This window comes from Aotus nancymaae, unplaced genomic scaffold (assembly GCF_030222135.1).
Source record: "Aotus nancymaae isolate 86718 unplaced genomic scaffold, 86718_ANA_hifiasm-v0.15.2.pri h1tg000010l, whole genome shotgun sequence".
In the NCBI taxonomy this organism is placed as follows: domain Eukaryota; kingdom Metazoa; phylum Chordata; class Mammalia; order Primates; family Aotidae; genus Aotus; species Aotus nancymaae.
This window is the reverse complement of record NW_026988421.1, coordinates 27,928,049-27,951,243: the sequence shown is the minus strand read 5'-3', so window position 1 is coordinate 27,951,243 and position 23,195 is coordinate 27,928,049. Positions and strand designations below refer to the sequence as shown.

At 47.8% G+C, this 23,195-nt stretch overlaps 1 protein-coding gene across 1 annotated transcript in view; it reads right to left on the bottom strand.

Annotated features, from left to right (window-relative positions):
* Positions 1-8,674: 8,674 nt before the first annotated feature.
* The window catches only part of ARL3 (ADP ribosylation factor like GTPase 3), a 40,498-nt gene continuing 25,977 nt past the window's right edge, over positions 8,675-23,195 (bottom strand). The window contains exons 4-6 of the mRNA XM_064373926.1: positions 21,993-22,043; positions 18,172-18,357; positions 8,675-8,953 (exon numbers count right to left, since the gene is read on the bottom strand). Coding sequence (XP_064229996.1) covers positions 8,906-8,953; positions 18,172-18,357; positions 21,993-22,043 — 285 coding nt within the window. The 3' untranslated portion in view covers positions 8,675-8,905. The remainder of the gene's footprint in view (positions 8,954-18,171; positions 18,358-21,992; positions 22,044-23,195) is intronic.

Genomic DNA, 23,195 nt, shown 5'->3' with positions numbered 1-23,195 from the left:
CCGCCTCCCCCAACTGCCTGGATCAGCATCTCAGCCCCTGAATGCCCCTTCCTCTCGCTTTTTCTTCTCCCGACCCACTGCTGTGCCAGATCTGGAGGTCTCAGGGTGGGAAAGGGGCCTGGGGCATGAGTGAGGATGAAATCCAGGCTGCATCTCCATAGCAGCTGGGGAGAGTGAGGGGAGAGTTGGGCTGGATCGGATCCCTTGGTCCAGGATGGGCTGTTGTTTACAAACCAAAGCGTCTTATCCCCTTCTTCCCAGAAGCCATCTGTAGCATTCCGGCAGGAAAACGGCTTTGGCACTGTCCCTCTGTAGGCTCGAGGGGAGCCCATTCCTATGTGACAGCCCTAGACCAGGTTCCCTCCAGAGGCAATCCAAAGGGGCTGAGGTGGGTGGACCGGCATCATTCTGCAGGATTCTGACGTCCTGGCAGCAAGGAGGGCTGGGGAAGGAGCATGCTGGGCTCCAATCCCAGAGCAGGTGCTCCAGGTGGGCCTGGGCCTGGGCGGGGGGAGTGCCGAGACGCAGGCCCAGGGAGGGGTCTGGCTGGTGTCATAGGCAGGGCCAAGTGCAGCTGTACAGCTCGTGCCCTACCCAAGGGAACTGGCTGAGGGGCCTACAGCTGGTGCCACGCCTGTACTCTGGTGTGGGGCATCCTCTCCCACATGGGTCAGTGGTGGCCTGGGTGACAGGCCTCTCTAGTGTTAGGAATGTGCATTCCACTAACAAGGCCAAGAGGGCCTGCCTATGGACGGAGGCTTGTGTCTCCTACGGTCGGCTCTTTTTCCTCCTGCTGCAGTGGTCTTAGGGAGCTCCTAGGGCTGCGCCTCCAGGGAGCTGACATAGGGGCTTCTGAGCCCTGGGTGGGAGTAGAGGCAGCTGATCCAGGCCAGACCCACAACTGCAGCAGCCTCCCCAGTCCCTTTCCTTGGTTGTAAAGGTGGGACTGGGCACTTCCTGCCCCCTCTACTGGTGACATCCAGAGCAGCAGCTGACTCTGGGACCCCAGGGCAGGGTCTTCTGGATCCTGAAAACAGAGTGAGTGGCAAAGGGCAAGGGCTGCCTCCTACCAACCTCCCTGGGGTGGCATCGTGGAATAAAATGGGCTTTCAGCAAGCAGGCTGGCGGGAATCGCAGTCAAGCCATTTCCTAGCTGTGTGACTCTGGGCAAGTGACTTAACCTTTGTGAGCATTGGTTACGTCATCTGGGAACTAGGGACAGTAAACGGCTATCTTGTAGGGCTCATCAAAGGATGAGACCCAGTAATGACTCAAAGGAGAAGCAGCTGGCTTAGCTAAATGGGATTCCACCCCCAACCCGGGACCTCTCAGCTTCAGGTATCCAAGCAAATTCTCCCTGCCTGCTTCTGGACGCAGCTTGCTCTCTGCAGTTCTGTCATTAATATTTCATTTCTTTAGCAAAGGCTTTTTGTCCCTGGGACACTGCTATTCACTCTAGAGAAGACATGGCTCCGTGTTCCTTCGTGCAGAAGGATCTCTTAGCTCCTTTTCTGAGAGCAGAGCGTTAGGAGCCAAAAGGGAAACAGGTATTGAGGTATGAATTTGGGACTCAGCAGTAAAACAGGCCTGGGTTCAAATCCTGACTCTGCCCGGTTCTTCCTGTGGGATCATGGGCAAGTGATTCAAATTCAGTGAGCCCCATTCCCATACTGTGTGTGACAATACCTACAGTTAACTGTGTCTTTGCGAGGATTAAATAAGATAACTGTGAAGTACCCGGTGCTAATGGCTACCTCCTTAACTCTTTTCCTCTGGTCTGACATTGTGGGGGGCTGGTTATTGGCTGGACTTTCATGCCCGTGTGTGGCTGGTTCTGGAGACACACACACACACACACACACACACACCCCAGTAGTGCTGGAGCAGCAGAGTGACCGCAGGGAGCCAGGGCTCTCTTCTCCTCCCTGCCCCTGTTCCTGGTGGCTGCAGCTTCTCTGTGTTCTGCAGTGTTGGAAAAGGAAATTACAGAACAGATTGCAATTAAGGGGGATGAGGGGGAGACAGGGACAGAGGCCCTGAGATGCAGCTTGACTGAGTGCTAAACTGTGTTTGCCCCTGGAGCCAATCAGGAGCCTCTGACAAGAGCCTTTCCCACTTAGAAATCTAATAGCTGGAGGTGTGGTTGGGGTGGTCCTGGGAGCCACAAAGGGAGGGGGCTGCCAGCCCCTCCAGGAAGGCTGCTGGCCTTGAAAGTCACAGAGCCACATGGGAGGGACGGTGGTAGGCAGAGGTCTTGGGGGCCTGGGAAAGCCCGGACTCCAGACTTTCTGCCAGTTGTTAAATTTGCTACCGTTAATTTAGCACCTACTACTCACTTTACAGACATCTCATCTCATCCTCTTGACAACTCCACAAAATGATTATTGCCTAATTTTAAAGATAAGAAACTGAGGGGTGGGCGCAGTGGCTCACACCTGTAATCCTAACACTGGGAGGCCAAGGAAGGTGGATCATGAAATCAGGAGTTCAAGACCAACCTAGTCAACATGGCAAAAGCTCGTCTCTACTAAAAATACAAAAATTAGCCGGGCGTGGTGGTGCATGCCTGTAATCCCAGCTATTTGGGAGGTTGAGGCAGAAGAATTGCTTGAACCCAGGGGGCTGAGGTTGCAGTGAGCTGAGATCAAACCAGTTCACTCCAGCCTGGGCGGAAGAGCGAAACTCTGACTCAACAAAAAAACAGAAAAGAAAAAGAAGCTGAGGCGTGGAATGTTCCTTCTATGTGCTAGGTATTGCCCGAGATCTAGGCACTTCGTTTACATCAGATCTCTTTTCAATCTCCCTACCCTGGCCTACTCAACATTGTGAGACCCTAAAATAAAATAAAATCCACATAAAAAGCAAAAAAAGAAAAGAAAAGAAAATACATTAGCTGAGCATGTGGCATGCCTACAGTCCCAGCTACACGGGAGGTTGAGGCAGGAGGCTCACTTGAGCCCAGGAGTTCGAGACCAGCCTAAACAACATGGTGAGAACCTGTCTGCACCAAAAATAGAAAAGGTAGCCAGGCATGGTATTGCATTCTTGTAGTCCCAGCTACTCAGGAGACTAAGGCAGGAGGATCGCTGGAGCCCAGGAATTGGAGGCTACATATGGAGAGCTATGATTGTGTCACTGCGATTCTGTCTGAGCAAGAGAGCAACACCCTATCTCAAAATAAATAAATAAAAACAAATCAATCTCCCTCCCACCTTAGTCCTATGTCACAGATCTGTAGGAGTGGAAGAGAGAAAGCAGTTTGCTCAAGATCCCAGAGCTGATCTGTGGATGAGCAAGGATTGAACCTGGGTCTCTCAGAAAATGCATTTTTTTTTTTTTTTTTTTTTGAGATAGAGTCTTGCTCTGTCACCCAGGCTGGAGTGCAGTGGCGCGATCTCGACTCACTGTAACCTCTGCCTCCTGGCCAGGGTTCAAGTGATTCTCCTGCCTCAGCCTCCCAAGTAGCTGGGATTACAGGCACCTGCCACCACACCCAGCTAATTTTTGTGTTTTTAGTAGAGATGAGTTTTCACCATGCTGGTCGGGCTGGTCTTAAACTCCTGACCTCAGGTGATCCACCTGCCTCAGCCTCCCAAAGTGCTGGGGTTACAGACGTGAGCAACCACCCGACCACCAGTTGTTTCTTTCTTTCTTTCTTTTTTTTTTTTGAGATGAAGTTTCACTCTTGTTGCCCAGGCTGGAGTGCAAATATCTTGGCTCACCTCAACCTCCACCTCCTGGGTTCAAATGATTCTCCTGCCTCAGCCTCCCCTGTAGCTGGGATTGCAGGCATCTGCCACCACGCCTGGCTAATTTTGTATTTTTAGTAGAGACGAGGTTTCTCCATGTTGGTCATGGCAGTCTCGAACTCCTGACCTCAGGTGATCCTCCCACCTCAGCCTCCCAAAGTGCTGGGATTATTACAGGCGTGAGCCACCACACCCAGCCCGGCCACACTTTTTAATTGTACTGCACTGTTCCTTTCTTGAGCAGAGAGCACTGGGAAGGGTTGCCAGATTTATCAAAACAAAAACAAAAAGCTAGGATGGCCAGTTAAATTTGAATTTAAGATAAACAATGCATGTTTTCTGAGTGTTATACTGATGTCCCAGATATTATATGGGATATACTTGAATTAAAAACTATACTTTGTTTATCTGAAATTCAAGATTAACTGAATGTTCTATAATGTATCTGGCAATCCTAGACCTTCTTTCTCCTGCTTCTAGCTACCAGCTAGTTCTGCCCACAGCTTGCTCTTTACAGGCTGGATGCAGTGGCTCACACCTGTAATCCTAGCCTTTGGGAGGCAGAGGTGGGCAGATCCCCTGAGTCCAGGAGTTAAGAGATCAGCCTGGGCAGCATAGTAAGACCCCCATCGCTACAAAAAATTAACAAATTAGCCAGGCATGGTGGCACATAACGGTAGTCCCAGCTACTTGGGAGGCTGAGTTGGGAGGATGGCTTGAGCCCGGGAGGGTTGAGGCTGCAGTGAGTTGTGACTGTGCTACTGTACGCCAGCCTGGGTGACAGAACGAAATCCTGTCTCAAAAACACAAAACACACACACACACACACACACACACACACACACACACACACACACATGGTTAGGCCCTTTGGGACTGGCTGTGCTATGTCTCTGGTCTGCTGAAGGGACAATGAACTCTTCTGCTCCAGAGGGCACAGCCTGGGACTGCTGCCAACCCTGCCACCTTCCGTGTAACTGGGCAGGTCTTTTCCCTGTCAGAACCCTCCTTAAATGGAAGATCCAGTCTTAGGTACTTAAGTAATTGCAAGTCTCCCTGCAGGCCCTAACTTTGCTAATTATTTCTTCTCCCCTTTTCCTGTCTGCTGGGCTGGACCTGGCCAAGGATGAAACCCAGCCTATGGTTGTGCTGTGTGAGCAGAGGACACCCAACACCTGGGGCAGGGAACCCAGGGGAGCAATGCTCCTCAGAGGCTGAAGGGAGGAGGCGGGGCAGAAGGAGCACTCGGAGGATGGGGGCTGAGGCTGCTGGGAAATGGGCCATTGTTTTTTTTTTGTGCGACAGAGTTTCACTCTTGTTTCCCAGGCTGGAGTGCAATGGGGCGATCTTAGCTCACTACAACCTCCGCCTACCAGGTTCAAGCAATTCTCCTGCTTCAGTCTCCCAAGTAGCTGGGATTATAGGCGCCCGCGCCACCACACCCGGCTAATTTTGTATTTTTAGTAGAGATGGGGTTTCACCATGTTGGCCAGGCTGTTCTCAGACTCCTGACCTCAGGTGATCTACCTGCCTTGGCCTCCCGAAGTGCTGGGATTACAGGTGTGATCGGCCATGCCATTGACTGTTTTTTCCTCCAGAGGCGGCAGCTTGCTGGGCATTCAGAAGCAGGTTCCAGGCCCCGCCTGCACTTAAAGGCTCTGTGATTTCAGGCAAATTCCTTAACTGGGGCAAATGTCTCAATTTCCTCTGCTGCAAAGGGGGACTAACACTCCCCATGGCGGGAGGAGGGGAAAAGGGGTCTCCCCTTTCTGGCTTCAAATTCTGTATCTAAACTGTGCGGCACGTAGGAGAGGCTTAATGAAGGGCTACTGTTATTGCTGTTGGTGGCATCCTATTTTATATATCTATATCCTTCTGGAAAAAAACCTCTTGAAGAAAGCTAACCCCTGAAAGGACAAACACATTGCAGGCTCTCTCTGAGCTTCGGCAAAGAACACAACACATTCCAGGCTGCCTTCGTTCCAGCTAAATTTTATTTGTTGGATTTTTGACAGACGTCTAAATTATACATTGAGTTTTCCACATGACCAAACACCACGTCTCTTCCTTTGATTATCATTTTCAAAAGGGATTATAAAAAAAGAACCTTTTGATGGATCAGACTGAACCCTGAAACCACATGGAGTGCAGAGCTAAAAATAAAAGGAAGTAAGAACTGGTCCCCGAGAAGGAAAGGAAAGGGAAATCAAAGCAAACTCTGACGGGAATGGAGAGACGAGTCCTGGTGAGGGTGACATGGTGTCACCCTCCAGGCCAGGCCGGATAAGGAGCGGCCAACAGTGAGGGTGGGGCGCAGAGTGGCACAAAAATAGCCACTACTTTAGTCCAGAGGGGAATAAAGAAATTTGTCAAAAGCCAGGAGAGAGAAGTGGAGACGGAGGGAGGGAGGAGGGGGCAGGACAGTGTCCTCCCGGCAGCCGTGGGAGCTGCGGACTCCTTTAACCCTGGCACATATCTAACCGCCGGCATAATCGCTGACTTTCAGCTGTGCACCGACATGTTCCCCAGCTCAGCCCACATCAATGACACCCTTGTTTCCATAGTAACCAAGGGAGAGTGAAGGGGAAAGGGTGTATTGCACAGGGTGCAGGGAATCCAGCCAAAAGCAGCCACACGGGCTAGGTCGGGAGGAGGGGAGGACTCGAGTTTTTCCCACAACTGGCTGCAGCACACACCATGGGCCCCTCCCAGGCCTCGCCTGCCCTCTGGCCCCAGCCCTCTGCCCCACACGTTCAGATGCAATCGTTCACAGGGCAAAAGTCTGACTAAGACTCACTGGAAGTGGGAGGAGGAGAAAAGGGGTCTCCCCTTTCCGGCTTCAAATTCTGTCTTCTGGTCAGGGGCAGGAGTGGGCAGGGGAGAGGCAAGGGGACTTTAAAAGCATTTTGTTTTTAAATGGGAGCTTTCAAACTCTGCCTTTTTCAGGCTTCTCTCATCTACCCCAGAGCCCCAGGAGGGTTCAAAAGGGCTCAAAGGGAAGATGAAAGCGTGTGACATCTGCAATGTCTCTGAGTCTCTGCAGCTGAAGAGCTAATCGGAACATTTACAGAGGCCGTTATCAGAGGAGTGGCTTCTGCCTGCTGGCGGAGGCCTTGGGAGGGCTCTTTAAAACAGTCCCCTAAGTTGGTGGTAAAAGAACAAACATATTTTACAGACCCTCCACTGCCAGAGTCAAAGTTCCATTCTGCAGTGTTCCAAAATCGTAGACCTCCAAGCAGGCATTTTGCCCCGCAGTTAACTTGTCCCTGATGAACTATTCAGAAGGAAAAACAATTTTCAAGTGCTAGAGCCACATTTGCAGCCAGGTAGAAGGGGGATTTCTGACTCCTCCTAATTCTGTGTTGCCTCTGTTCAAAGTAAGAGCAGGAGCTTGGGTGAACCAGAGAAGCCAGTGGAGGAGGCTGCAGAGAGCAGCTAGCTCTGCGGTTTAGAAAAAGCTCACTTTCTTTTGTTTTGCGAGTCCTTACAGGTCTGTCCACAGCAACTCCGGGACACCTTTTCACGGCTGGCTTTGTTAATGACTTTCACGCCAGACCGACTTAGAAACTAGCTATGCCTCAGTCTCTGCTGTATACTCTTAGCCAGAAAGAACTGGGAACTGAGGGCCAGGGGCTGCAGTGGCCCCTTCGGTCTGCTCACAGGCCCTGGTGGGCTTGGGAAGGGCCACGTCCCAGGATGAGAAGGCAGCTGGCCCCCAGGGACCCACCAGTCACTGGACAGTCTCTTATTCATTCTCTGAAAACCCCTGAGCTCAGGCACCAGAACAGAGTTTAATTCAGGAGCCGGGTGATGTTCTGGCCTGTTTTCCTGTGTTTGAAGCTGAGGATTTCTGAAGGCTCAGGGAAACAAGCTCTTTTTGCAATGAGGGGCAGGAGAAATCTTCTGCCATTCCTCTCCAATCAATCAACAGAGGACAGACATTCTGCTGCAGAGAGGCAGAGGAGTCCAGCAGCTGGGGGGATTCTGGCTTCCCTGGACACGACTCCTGCAGTCACACACACACACCCGTGTCCTCCCCAGCAGAAAACCCTCTCCACCCAGGAGCATCCCACACCACCAAGTTGCCAGCACTGTAGGAATTGATCGCTCTAAAAATCGATCTGCCTGGCTTTTCTCAGTGGGGCAGGTTCATGGTAAAGCTGCATTTATTTCTAAAATCTGATAGCAGCGGCCTATTGTGATCGTTTAAACACAGAATTCTTTGAGCTTTAGAAATCCCTTCTATAGGATGGCCGTGGAGAAGCCAGCTAATCTCAGAGTCGGCTGCTCACTGCTCCACTGAGCTGGAGAAAGCCTGTTTACACCAGCCTGAGCCCTAGATGTGAGAGCTTTTTAAGGACCTTGTAATTTTTCTGGAATTAAACCTCCCACCTCTCCTTACATTCCAGATGTCATTACAGTCAAAAGTCATAAGAATTTGCTTCTCTATGTGGCTGGCTGGGGAGGGGCAGGGGCGGGTAGGGATGGGGTATGTTTCTGTAGTGACTTATTTGCAAGAAAGGGTTGTTTTTTTTTTTTTCCTGTCCAAAGGGTGAGGATAACATACGTAGTCTCCGACCTGCAAGATGACGAGATGATTTAATTATCTGCCTTCCCCCTCACCCCCCACTCAGCAGCTTCCTGCCGGACAGACTGAAGCCTGGCTGGGTTGGTGATGGTAAAAATCACTGACCAGCACCAGCAAACGCTGTCTGTGGTTAAACCATGGAGGGAATGTAAGGGACGGGTCAGTAAATAAATGAACTCAGCAAAGCTGCTGCTGCTTCTTTTTCTTTCTTTCTTTTTTTTTTTTTGAGAGAAAAAAAAAGCCCACTGGAATTGTCTAAACTGCAATGCAATCTCTTGCTCATTTAAAAGATCTCATTTTCTAATCATGTGCTTTGAGACATTTAATACTATTTCAATTATGCAGAGGAAATAATATAATTCCTTTATTTGAAAAATGATACTGAACCTCAGAGATCAGTTAAATCTACTGCTGGAATGGGGATTCTTTCTAAACTGTGTTGTTGCCTCTCTTCAAACAGCTGTAGCTGTACACAGATGGAAAAACATTTGGTCAGAAAGCAGCAAATTAGTGTTTTTCAGGACCGAATTCGGCTCCCGCAGCTCCTGCGTCTCCATTCGTCTAGATTTTATTTCTTCTTTGCATTGACATTTTTGCAGACCCAGTTCATGCCATCCTTTGAGGGAAATGGGCAGAGAAAGGCAGTGTTAGTTGTAAGAAAAGCACCACACACTCCAGCCTGGAGGGGCGGGCAGTGGGGGTCCCTGACCCTCCCTCCCAGACCACCAGCCCTAGGGAGTTTGCTCGTCTCAGGGGCCCACCTGGGTGACCAGGGACAGTGACCTCCCAGGAGGGGGAGGAGGAGGAGGGAGGCCTCTGAGAGCACAAGAGGGAGATAGGAGGGGGAATGCCCAGCGCCTGAACTTGAGATGGGTCCTCAGGAACTCCCTCTGAAAAAATAAACACATCTGCCTGCATCCAAGGCCTGACTGAGGAGCTATCAGGAAAGATTCCAGCCATTTTTGGCTTTTTCTAAAAGTTGACCTTTGCTGGGCCATTACATTCAGTAAGCCACCCTTCTGGTGCCCCAGTGTGTTTACAGTGTGACAGTGTACACTTGGGTTAAATTAAATTTCTTTTTGGAAAAACAAACCCACCGCAGTGTGTGTTACGAGTCACACACCAGGGCGATGTGCATTTACTTCTCGCCCTGCAGCACCAATGGTAGGTTTAAAAGGGTCTGGCCCGCTTCTTACAGCTTTAAGCACCAGCATACAGAGGGACTGGGGAGAAGGTTCCCTTAAAGGCACAGTGACCTTGAAAGCACCCTCTCTTAGAAGGCTGGAGAGGGACCAAGGTAAAAACCACACAATGCCTACAGCCACCTGGCAGGCGGCACGATTCCTACTGATGCCAGGCCTGTCAGAGGTGACCTCCTTTCCAACCCCCTTTGGAGCCAGACCTGGACATGCTCCCCTTCCCTAGAGTCTCCCCAACCTTCAAAAGTGTGTGGAGTTCCCTCAGAAGCCCAGAACAAAATCCAAGGCGGCTGCTGCCATGAATCCTTTTCCCTGCATCTGTGGCACAGACTCACAGAGGTCCCAGCTACATTTGCACACATCAGCCATATTGGACACACCACCGAGTCCCACATTTCCTGTGGCCATGGATCTAGCTGCTGAACCTGAACAGCTGAGACAGCTTACAGTAATAAATATCAGCTGACACCCTTGGCCATTCGGAACATTAATCCCATAAACAATACATCACTGCAAAACAACCAGCAGGCATCCTCTCTCCCGGCTCATCTGACCGTCACCTGAATTTACAGTGATTACAGCTCCGCCAGTAGCCGTCAGTGCACTTGGGCAGCAGAACCAGATAATCTGACGGCTGTCCCAGAGCCGACCTCTGACCTTTGCCAAGATGAGGCCAGCCAGGCCGAGAGCCCGAAGGTGGACAGCGCCTGGCAGCAGCAGGGGGAAGGGCAGAGGAACGCCGGCCGAGATGGGAGAAAGGGGGACTCCAAACGCATCTCTAATTACAACTGGGTCAGCTACTTGCACTGAGAAGCCAAGGCCAATTTTAAGACCGTTTTATGAAAAGGATTAATTTAAAGAGAAGCATGTTTAATTTTAGTAGCTAATTGGTTTTCAGGGAAAAAAAATGATCACCTGCCAAGAGACAAAAATATTTTACAAATAAAAGGGGGATGAATAAGATAAGCATCTCCTCTTGCCTGGGAAGCTGAATAGCTCAGCACTTACATAGCACTTCCCACCTTCAGGAGCCCGTGCACGCTCTCAAAGCTGCGCACCTCAACATCCTCTCCTCCACGGAGGATCGCAATCAACCCTCTTCACAGAGAAATCAAGGACAGTGTGTCCACACTATGTGAACAGCGCTTTGCCTTTTTTCTTGCTTTATGGCTGATTAAGGAGAGATTATTGTATGTAACTGAACATGAATGCAGGCAAAAAGATAGGAAAAATATTTACTCAGCTGCAGGGGCCCATAGCAGAAGGTGGAGGTCGTGGGGCGGTTTTATGCTGGGTCTCTGTTATGGAGGCAAAGGAGGGTTCAAACGGCAGCGCCCTGCTGAGGGGCAGTGTCCGGTGTCTCCAGATGCCTGTGAGAGCCAGCCGTGGCGAAGCCCTGCCAGCCACTGTCCTGCCAACAGAGGGCGCGTGGAGGCCAGTCCCTGCCAGCTGACTCCCGGCCTGGGCCCCTGCAGCTGCTGCTGCAACCCTGAGTGTGGGAAGCACAGGGAGCGTAAACAGGGGACCAAGCCCTGTGGCTGCCCTGGGCCGGGGAGGCATCTCTGATCTGAGGCGGCTGGGACTTGGGGAGTGGCACCTTTCTCGTGCTAGCCAGAGGAGAACTGGGATGGAGGTGGGAGGGGAGGGGAGGCAATAGCCAACCGTGGTACCTCTGCGGGCTTCAAGCTGCCCCCTGGAAACGAAAGGCAATGGTGGTTCCCCCAGGGGAGCTTCCTGTCAGACTTGCTGGAGGCTGTATTCTCAGAACCTAGCATGATGTCCAGCCCACAGCCCACTTAGTACACATCATTTTTTTAATTTTTGAGATGTAGTCTCGCGCTGTCGCCCAGGCTGGCCTGCAATACCTCGAAATCGGCTCACTGCAACCTCCACCTCCTGGGTTTAAGGGATCCTCAGCATCCCCAGAAGCTGGGACTACGGGGCGCACCACCACGCCTGGCTAATTTTTTGTATTTTAGTAGAGATGGGGTTTCAAAATGTTGGCCAGGATGGTCTCTATCTCCTGACCTTGTGATCTGCCCACTTCAGCCTCCCAAAGTGCTGAGGTTACAGGTGTTAGCCACCTCACCTGGCCAATTCGCTTTATTTCTTTTGAGAAGAGTCTTGCTCTATAGCCCAGGCTGGAGTGCAGTGGCATAATCTTGGCTCACCGCAACCTCCGCCTCCCAGGTTCAAGTGATTCTCCTGCCTCAGCCTCCTGAGTAGCTGGGACTACAGGCACGCACCCCACGCTTAGCTAATTTTTTGTATTTTAGTAGAGATGGAGTTTCACCATATTGGCCAGGATGGTCTCGATCTCTTGACCTTGTGATCTGCCCACCTCGGCCTCCCAAAGTGCTGGGATTACAGGCATGAGCCTCCGTGCCTGGCCAATTCACATCTTTTAAGTCAATCCTTGTAGAAGCCTGCGAAGTAGTGTTATTTCTCTATCACAGCTGAGGAGACGAAGGCACAGGGCAGAGCAGGGCAAAGGTAAGCTGTGGTGTCCAGTGTGGCACTCCAGAGCTGCTTACCAATTCTCCATGGATGTGGGCACCTGCCGGGTAAAGGGCTCTGCCCCAAGGTTAGAGAGGAGCTGAGAAGCACCCTGAAGACGGGAAAGGGAGCAATTCTAGTTTTATCCTCCTCATGATTTCATGAAGCTGGAGTAGCCCCAGCCAAGCCTCCTGCATGCTTTGCTGCAGCTCTGATAGTGCCAGAGGCTGTTATGGGCCGTTCCGTTCTCAGGATTCCTGGGATGTGGGTATCTGGGTATGCAGAGGCCTGGCTATCTACCTGGCTACACAATCCTCACATACTAATCATCCACCCAGACCACCATCTTCAGTGGAAATGCTACATTTAGAGACAACATACTTGCAAGAGGAGGAACCGTCTGCTTCTTATGTTTAAATAAATGTTCCACACCGCTCTTGCTTTCATCTGGCAAGGAAAGCTTTTTTTTTTAAACAGACAACTGAGAAAAGGTGATCACTTACTTGAAGTAGGTTACTGCTCTGCTTCTAAAGAAGGAAATGAACTCATCGGTTTGTTTAATGGTTGAACCTTTATTGTTAAAAACTGGTTTGACCAATTTTCTGCACATTTGATCTTCACTATGGGGATGACAATCTTATGGTATGAACAATCCTCCCTTCCTTCCTCCCTGGACCCTCCCCTCACCAATCTTGCTGAAACTGAATTTGAATTGATTAGTTTCAATTCAATAGTAGAGACTAAAGAGAGACATGGAATTTCAAATACTGAGCTTCGTTTGGCCTCCTAGAGAGGCAATAAAGTTCCCAATGTCACAATATTATTCCTTCTATAACCACTGGGAGAAACAGCAGGCCACCCTTAAGCATAGGGTGGAAACACTCCTCCGATCTCTGCATCCCAGGAATTATGGTACACTGCTTCTTTCCAAGGGAGGAGTGGTCTCCGACTGCGCTGCTCTTTTAAATTTGATCTCTGTACATTGCATCCATCACCGCTCGGTAGTTGGAAAGAAGCAGTGGCAGCCATGGTTGGGTGGGCCTGGTTTTTAGAGCTATGCTGACTACGTGGTCACAGCAGTAATTGCTTTAAGATGACAAGGTGCTCGGACCCTTGCTGAGCAATGCAGCCTACCCCGTTGTGCCATCAGGCTTCAGGGTCAAAGAGCAGCTGGATGCTGCGTACATCAAATATCGCTCGCTATTAGTATTTTTTCTGGTGACAAAGGGCATTGCACCACCAAAGAGGTAGCAAAATTGCATGTCCCGAGACAGCTTTCATAGTCTCCAGAAAGGTTTGAAAATTTAAAAATAAACCTGAGGTCTGACTCACAGATAATCAGTTCCATGTACACCTGGAGTCAATAACAACTGATGCCAGGCCTAGACAGAAGTGATAAATGTCATTTTTAAAAATATTGGGCTGGCTGTGGTGGCTCACGCCTGTAATCCCAGCACTTTGGGAGGCCGAGAAAGGCAGATCACCTGAGGTCGGGAGTTCGAGACCAGCCTGAGCAACACGGAGAAACCCCATCTCTACTAAAAATACAAAATTAGCTGGGCGTGGTGGTGCACGCCTGTAATCCCAGCTACTCAGGAGGCTGAGGCAGGAGAATGGCTTGAACCTGGGGGGCAGAGGTTGCAGGGAGCCGAGATCACGCCATTGCACATCAGCCTTGGCAGCAAGGGCAAAATTCTATCTCAAAAAATATTTACAAATATATCGAGCTGGGTGCAGTGGCTCATGCCTGTAATTCCAGCACTTTGGGAGGCTGAGGCAGATGGATCACCTGAGGTCAGGGGTTCAAGACTAGCCTGGCCAACATGGTGAAACCCCATCTCTAGTAAAAAAAAAAAATATATATATATATATATATATATATATATAATTAGCCAGATGTGGTGGCAGGTGCCTGTAATTCCAGCTACTCCGGAGGCTGAGGCAGGAGAATCGCTTGAACCCAGGAGGCAGAGGTTGCAGTGAGCTGAGGTCATACCATTGCACTCCAGCCTAAGCAACAAGAGCAAAATTCCATCTCAACAACAAAAAAATTGAAATTCTGTTGACATATGTGGGAGAAGACCTCCAAGTCAAGGAAAAAGAAGCAAAACCAAGAAATGGGCAAGTGAGCATTTAGTGTTCCTCCAGAAGCCGACTCAGGCACGGCTGACAGCTCGGTGCTCGGGCTGCTCATGTCCCTTCTGTGGATGCAAGGCAGCGGAAAGCCTATGTGACCTGCTCATGGCTCCTGTCTCCAGGAGGAGATGAGGGATGTGGGGCAGATGTCACAAGAAAAGCGGGGCATGAGGGGTGGCCTGGAGAGCAACACCCAGGGAACGATCTGCTGGCTCAAGGCCATGGGAGGAGGCGAGTCTCTGTGGTGACCCATGGCTAGAGCTCAGGTTAAAACTACAGATCTCTGCTTCAAGACGAAATTCAAAGCCAGTATCATTTTAATCACACACACCACACACACACGGGCACATATACACTCACAGTATTTTAGAGAGAAAATATCTTCAAATGTCTGAAACTGTAACAGCAGGAAGAGCTGTGGTTTGGGGTTCAAATTCAGGTCTGCGGGTGAAGGAAGGATGGATTTCTTGATAACTTTCTCTGGTTCTAAGCCAGATCCTTTGTTCACTATTTTCTAGACACCCAAAGGTGGGAGAAAAACAAAAGACTAGAGTCCCAGTGCAGAATGTTTCATCTTAGGAGGGGCCCTGGCAACCCAGGCCTGACCTCGAGGGCGCAGAGCAACACTTCCTCCATGTTGATAATGGAGTCTGGCTGAGGGGGGTTTTGGTTCTCCCTCCCAGACATTTTTCAGTTTCTCTTCTTTCTGCTTTCATCCACTTGACATAACTGGGTCTCTCCTCATCACTCCCCTGGACAGTCCCCTGAACAGTGGGCCTCTAGGCAGGACAGAATTTCCGACACTGATGATCTCCTTCCGCTTCTCCTGCCCTGCCCTTTACCGACTCTCCACTCCTGATGGTCTCTCACAAAAACCTGCTTTAACTACACAGTGGGCTGGCCTCCCAGTCAGCACCAATCAGGCAAGAAACCCTTGTTCCATCCTCTCTCAAAAGTCAATTTCCACACCTGAAGCAGGGGCTGGTGAACAACACGTGGTGTTTCCCACCCCTGTAATGGCTTCATATGTGCACCTTCAGGACACCAGGTGGAACGGGACCCTGAAATCCATCCCAGGAATCATTAACATCCATAGTCTCAAATCATGTGTTTAAGCTACTCAACTAATGAGAAGTGACATACCTGCCCTACTTCATCCACAGGGGGGCGTGGCTGTTCCCTAACTCACCCCCGTGAGGGTACCTGTTATTTAGCAGCACAAGATGGGTTTCTTGAATACGTTTTGATTAAACATGTACAATGTAAATAGAGATGCTGTCTTTAAACACCTGAAACTGAAATTCCAGGTCCTTTTTTTAAAAAAAACACTGTTGTACATTTTCTTTCAGGGTCGTTAGAATCACATGTCACCTGACTTTCCTATTTAGAGCCTAATCATTTGGGCCAGCTTTTGGGGAGGTAGGGTGGGGTGGGGAGGAAAAAAATATGAACTTAGGGCATTTCAGTAATTATTGTACAATTTTCATGTTTAAAAGCAAACCTGAAACCATCAGATCTTCTTGACACTTTTCTAGTAAAGTCTTTCATTTTTAGGAATATTTTAAGCCCTAATAAATAAAACTCACTAAAGGCCTGTACTTCAACTAAGCAATGCTGGAAAGGAATTCCACTTAAGTGACTCTTTTTAAGGTAAAAACCAGGAAGCTGGTGCATGGACAAGAGCTTGGGTCAGAGGTACCACCTTAGGGAGGTTGGTACACGGTCAGCCTGTGGCTTACAGCGAAAAGCATTTCCACAGCAAAACTCCACGACCTTTCTCTAGTCCCCAAAGGTTACCACGAAAGGACAATAGACAGCAGATTCCCTTCTTAATTAACATTTTTATTAAATAACCCATTTCAAATAATGGTTAAATTCTCTAAATTTATATCATTCTATTAACCATAATCTAATCTCATTAACCTTGAAATCCCAGTCTTAACTACCCAATTCTTACACCATGGTACTATCTACTAAACTAATTAAGTGACCTTCAAACTATTTCTCCTCCATACAAAAATCATTGTTTTTTTTTTTTGCACATAGTTTTTTTTTTTTTTTTTTTTTTGAGACGGAGTTTCGCTCTTGATACCCAGGCTGGAGCGCAATGGCGCGATCTCGGCTCACCGCAATCTCCGCCTCCTGGGTTCAGGCAATTCTCCTGCCTCAGCCTCCTGAGTAGCTGGGATTACAGGCACGCGCCACCGTGCCCAGCTAATTTTTTGTATTAGTAGAGACGGGGTTTCACCATGTTGACCAGGATGGTCTTGATCTCTTGACCTCGTGATCCACCCGCCTCGGCCTCCCAAAGTGCTGGGATTACAGGCTTGAGCCACCGGCACATAGTTTTTTGTTAGATCTCTCGGTATCATTTCCTGTGAACTTGGTTGCCAAAGGCCCCGATCTGGGAGGAACTTTATCAAAATCAAATCATATATAGTAATCTCACTTTACTCACTCAAACTGGTTTATTTTGCAGCACTCCCCTTCCCGTCCCCAGCCCCACCCTCTAGCTGCCCAGTAGCCTGCTGCCTCTTTTGTGGCCTAAAGATCCCGTGAAGGGCACTGAGTGTCTGCGGTAGGAACATAGAGCTCTATCCTTTAATCTCCAACCGGGAGTTGGGGGAGGGCTGAGGGTTGGGAAGAAAGTGATAGCAGCTCCCTCTCTACCCCCAGGCTTCTCTAAAGCAGTGTCCTTGACTCTAAATACTGATTCTAGATCACTCTAGTCCTCCCTTTTCACATCCCTAAGCCTAGCAGAAGATATAAAAGGCTTACTGTTAATTCCAACTTTCTTTTTCTTCCTTTCAACACTCTGGTCAAGCAAAAGAAAGATTCCAGAGCTGTACTCACACTTTCTTATGAGTATGCACACAAACTCTATTGATTTTCTTCAGCCCCACCTTCATGAGAGCCCCCAATCCCAAGATGTTCTCAGCTTTCTAAATTTGTGTTCTAAACCTTTTAGGCAGGCTCATGCAATTGGAGTAAAATATGTTAGACAAAATTTGATTTATTTTATATTATTATTATTTTTTTTTTTGAGAAGGAGTCTCACTCTGTCACCCAGGCTGGAGTGCAGTGGTGCAACACTGCAACCTCTGCCTCCCAGGTTCAAGCGATTCTCCTGCCTCAGCCTCCTGAGTAGCTGGGATTACAGGCATGAGCCACCATGCCCTGCCCTGATTTTTTCAACAAGGGTCAGGCAGGGTGGTTCATGCCTATAATCCCAGCACTTTGGGAGGTTGAGGTAGGCAGATCCCTTGAGGTCAGGCGTTCAAGACCAGCCTGGCCAACATGGCAAAACCTCGTCTCTATTAAAAACACAAAAAATTAGCTGGGCATGGTGGCACACGCCTGTAATCCCAGCTACTTGGAAGGCTGAGGCAGGAGAACACTTGAACCCAGGAGGCGGAGGTTGCAGTGACTTCAGATTGCACTACTGCACTCCAGCCTGGGCAATGAGAGCCGGTACACAGTTCCTAAGTACAAAGCATGAGGCTTTCTGTCAGCAGAAGCCTCCCAGTGGGAAACCAACTTGAAGCAGCAGGAAACAGACACTAACCCTAGGGGCAGCAGAGCTAACCAACCGAAGAAACGAAAAACACTCCTAAGATAACTAGTACATGTACGGTTTTTGGTGGCCATCTCCTTGGAAGTATGGGCATTTAGCATTTGTAATATTAGACACAACATAAAACCCCAATCCAATCTATCATCAAAGAATCCTAGACTTAGAGACAATCTTCAATCTTCCGTTCTCACATCCTACCCAGTGGGGAAGCTTGCTGCATGTGTGTGGCAGCTTACCTGTGGCTCTTTTGGAGCACCTCATGATATCTGATTGGTTGCTAAGCAGAAAAGAACCAAAATTCTCCATGCCCTTCTCCATTTCATATCTTGAAATGGCTCATCCGCCCATCAAGATCAACCCAACCAATGAGACAGACCACATCAGTTAGCTGTCATGTTGCCAGGTGGCCAAGTCTTCCTGTAATCTCACCTGAACGCCCTCTCCTGTGAGAGCTGAGCAAGACTGGATCTGCCAGACTCGGTCGCGGATGGTATGCAGGTTCAGTCCTTCTGCAATTTCAGAGGCAGGGGCTGCCGTGAGCAAATCCTGCTTATTAGCAAAGATGAGCACTGGCACACAACTTAGTTTTTCTTCCTCCAGTAATTCCGCTAGCTCCTAGATTTAGAGAAGGGAGAGAGAAGAAAGGATAAAATCTATGATATTTAACCATGCACTTCCTTTTTTTTTTCTTCGCTCTGTCACCCAGGCTGGGCGATAATTCTGTTTCATCAATCTCTGTCTCTAAAACACGCATGCACATGCTTCACAATGGCGTGATCTCGGCTCAGTGCAACTTTGGCCTCCTGGGTGCAAGTGATTCTCCTGCCTCAGCCTCCTGAGTAGCTAGGACTACAGACATGCACCACTACACCCAGCTAATTTTTGTATTTTTAGTAGAGATGGGGTTTTGCCATGTTGGCCAGGCTGGTCTACAACTCCATACCTCAGGTGATTACCCACCTCAGCCTCCCAAAGTGTTGAGATTATAGGTGTGAGCCACTGTGCCCAGCCTTACTTTTTTTTTTTTTGAGACAATGTCTTACTCTGTCACCCAGGCTGGAGTGCAGTGGTGTGATCACAGCTAACTGCAGGCTCATCCTCCTGGGCTCAAGCGATCCTCTCAACTCAGCTTCCTGATGAGCTAGCTGGGACCTCAGATAATTACCACCATGCCCAGCTAATTAAAAAAAAATGTTTTTGGCTGGGCGCAGTGGCTCAGGCCTGTAATCTCAGTGCTTGGGGAGGCTGAGGCCAGTGGATCACCTGAGGTCAGGAGTTCAAGACCAGCCTGACCAATATAGTGAAACCCTGTCTCTACTGAAAATACAAAACTAGCCGGGCGTGGTGGCATGTGCCTGCAATCCCAGCTACTCGGGAGGCTGAGGCAGGAGAATTGCTTGAACCTGGGAGGCAGAGGTTGCAGTGAGCCGAGATTGTGCCACTGCACTCCAGCCTGGGCGACAGAGCAAGACTTCATCAGGGTCTTGATATGTTGTCCAGGCTAGTCTCAAACTGCTGGGCTCAAGGGATCCTCCCGCCTCAGCCTAACAAAGTGCTAGAATTATAGGCATGAGCCATCACACCTGGCCCATAAAATACATTTTGAGAAACACTGTTCAAGGGAGAAAGCAAGAAGTGGTTTGAGATTCAAAACTTACCCAAAGTTATTACCTGCAAATAACTTTCAATGCATGTGTGTGTGTGTGTATAAAATTTAAACTGAAAATGACAATTACTTTAGAGATAATTCTGTCTCATCAATCTCAATCTCTAAAACATGCATGCACATGCTTCACATTTCATCAACCCTACATCCTAAAATAACTTTATTAGTCCATCTGGCAAGGTCCCTGATATTTAGGTTATAGGTTGGGGTCTAAAGTATATGTGATTCTGTTTGCAAAAAGTATAGGACAGGGTGCATATGTATTTAATGATGGGACCCACCTTTTTCATTAAATCCACATTTTAGCTACTTAAAACACGAGCTTTCAAAGAGAACTGTATGGATCAAGAGGCAGATGACTATACAGGACCCCCTCCACCTCCAAGCTCATATTTCACATGAGTGATAATCTAGAAATCATCAGGGTATGAAAGGGTGGTGGGCTGTCTCCAGAAGTCTGGAGAGTTCTCAACTAAATTTCTAAAAAAAGGGACATAAACATGAGGACTGCTACCTTTGGAAGACCACCTGTGGTCATTTAGGACACAGGCCAAGGACTCTGCAATGAGAACTTCTTAAAAAACATTTTTAAATTAATTTAAAAGTTGAACTTCTTTTTTTTTTTTTTTTTTTTTGAGACGGCGTTTTGCTCATGTTGCCCAGAATGAAGTGCAGTGGTGCCACCTCAGCTCACTGCAACTTCCGCCTCTTGGGTTCAAGCGATTTTCCTGCCGCAACACGCCTGGCTAATTTTTTGTATTTTTAGTAGAGAGGAGATTTTACCATGTTGGCCAGGCCGGTCTCAAACTTCTGACCTCAGGTGATTTTGCCTGCCTCAGCCTCCCAAAGTGCTGGGATTACTAGTATGAACCACCGCATCTGACCTTTTTTTTTTTTTTTTAAGACAGGGTCTCACTCTGTCACCCAGGCTGGAGTGCAGTGTCTTGATCACAATTCACTGCAGCCTCGACTTCCTAGGCTCAAGCCATTCTCCCACCTCAGCCACCCAAGTAGCTGGGACTACAGGTGCATGCCACCACACCCGGCTAATTTCATTCCTTTTTTTTTAGACGGAGTCTTCCTTTTTTTTTAGACGGAGTCTTGCTCTGTTGCCAGGTGCCAGGCTGGAGCATAGTGGTGCAATCTTGGCTCACTGCAACCTCTGCCTCCCGGGTTCAAGCAATTCTCCTGCCTCAGCCTCCCAAGTAGCTGGGAGCACAGGTGTGTGCCACCATGCCCAGCTAATTTTTGTATTTTTTAGTAGAGACGGGGTTTCACCATGGTCTTGATCTCTTGACCTTGTGATCCGCCCGCCTCAGTCTCCCAAAGTGCTCGGATTACAGGCCTGAGCCACCGCGCCCGGCCCCATTCCTTTGTTGTAGACATGAGGTTTCTCCATGTTGTCCAGGCTGGTACAATGAGATCTAAGCATGCTTCTTCAAATCAGTTGACTCCACCCCTTGCCTCTTCTATCAGTGAACCCACTCTGGATAAATTCCCTTCAGTTCTCTATGTAAAATTGTGTACACAAATGACATCGTGTAATCATGTTGACATGTGCCCTGCATTTGAAGCCATATTTGGGTTCAAGGTATACCCCACCTCCTGGCTTAAAAATAAGAGCAGCTAGTTTTGGGTTGTGCATTTCTTCCTGTCCTTTGTCAAAGTTAGCCCTGAATCAATTAAGTAGGTACTGAAAAATGTAAATAAAAATGAAAAGTGAATTGTTCCTCTGGGTTCATTTTCACATGGTCTGGGAAGAAACCTGAAGAGTTTTTGGGCATGTTGCTAAGTTCGACTTGTCTGTATCTTGTATATTCAATTTGATTAAAGCTAAAGAGCTTTAATCAAAAAACTGTTTGGGCTGGGCGCAGTGGCTCACACCTGTAATCCTAGCACTTTGGGAGGCTGAGGCGGGCGGATCACCCGAGATTAGCAGTTCAAGACCAGTCTGGTCAACATGGTGAAATCCGGTCTCTACTAAAAATACAAAAAAAATTAGCCAGGTGTGGTGGTGCACGCCTGTAATCCCAGCTACTCGGGAGGCTGAGGCAGGAGAATTACTTGAACCTGGGAGGTGGAGGTTGCAGTGAGCTGAGATTGTGCCATTGCACTCCAGCCTGAGTAACAAGAGTGAAACTCTGCCTCGGGGGAAAAAAAGGAAACAAATAATAAAAAGAACCCCAAAACTGTTTAAAGGACTCAACTAATTTCTTTTCAGACAACTGGTAGTTTTGTCTGCTTGCTAGAATAACTGTCTTGTTTGAACTGTAAAGTTTAACCAAAAAAAAACCAAACCTCCCGCACTCTCACACATTTACAAGGTTGATTAATGAATACCCAGTTATTTGGGAACTATCTCAACAGAAGAATTAATATTTAAAAAAATATACTTGGCCAGGTATGGTGGCTCATGCCTGTAATCCCAGCACTATGGGAGGCCAAGGCAGTTGGATCATAAGGTCGGGGATCAAGATCACCCTGGCCTACATGGTGAAACCCCGTCTTGTAAAAAAAAAAAAAAAAAAAAAGAAAGAAAAAAATATATACTTGACCTTTCACATAAAACAAAAGAATTATTTACCTGACCCGTCTCTTCAAATCTTTTTCTGTCTGCACTGTCGATTACATATATCTAGAAAGGAAAAGAAGAAGGTTATTTCAGTGAGCAGAGATGGAAAAGACAGGGCAATTTCTGCAAAAGGAGCAGGTGATCCCCAGTCAGCATATTCCAATGAGCACAGCATACAGAAATTGGCGATTCTCATCTCATTTATGGAGGCCAAACAAATAAACAAATTAATTAAATAGGGATGCCCAGAAAATACCTTTAGCAACACTTCGAAGTCTAGGAATTCAGGAAAAACAAGTGGGATAAAATAGCTACATTTAATGGGCACTTGATGTGTCACTAAACATCCTTCCCAGGTCTACTCTGTTAACCCTCATTACAACTCTACAATCTAGATTTCACTATTTTCTCATTTTATCCATAAATTAACATAAACACAAAGTCAAGTAATTTGCCCAAATTATATCTGGTACTTGAGAAAACTGGATTCAAACTCAAGCATGTAAGTCCATAGCTGCTCTTAACCCGTCTGCTATACTGCTTCCCAGACTGTCAGAATGGAAGGGATGGTGTTGTGAGGCATTTACAATCCTATACTGCACAAGTCTCAAAGTACCATTTGCAGCATTAACTATATGCTGACATCAGGGGCTGATAACAAAAGAGACACAGTTGGGTTAAGACCAAATACTGGAAACAGTAAGGGCACAGTCTTTGCCAGAAGCAAGAAAAGTGTTGAGATTTATCGTAAAATACAAATCCCAAGATTTCTCCCCATCCCTGAATATTAGTTATTGCATGAATTATATCCTACAATAATGAGAAATAAGGTAACACATACACAAGAAAAAGAGAAAGAAAGAAAGAAAAAGAAAGAAAGAAAGAAAAAAAGAATAAACAAAACAAAACAAAACGAAGGTAGGTCACCTATAGCTATGACAGCCAAACACATTAACTATTTTAATTTTCTATGGAAAGTTCCCTTTTAACCCTCCTTCATATGAAAACTAAAAAAGAAACATAGAGATATAATTTGGTAGGTTTTTTTTTCATTAAATGATGTATTAATGTTTTCTCCCTAATCTAAAATTATCAATCTTTCAAACTGTAACGAATTAAAAATTGCTATTAAACTAATGATAAAATGGAAACATTCTCTTTTTTTTTTTTTTTTTTTTTTTTGAGACGGAGTTTCGCTCTTGTTACCCAGGCTGG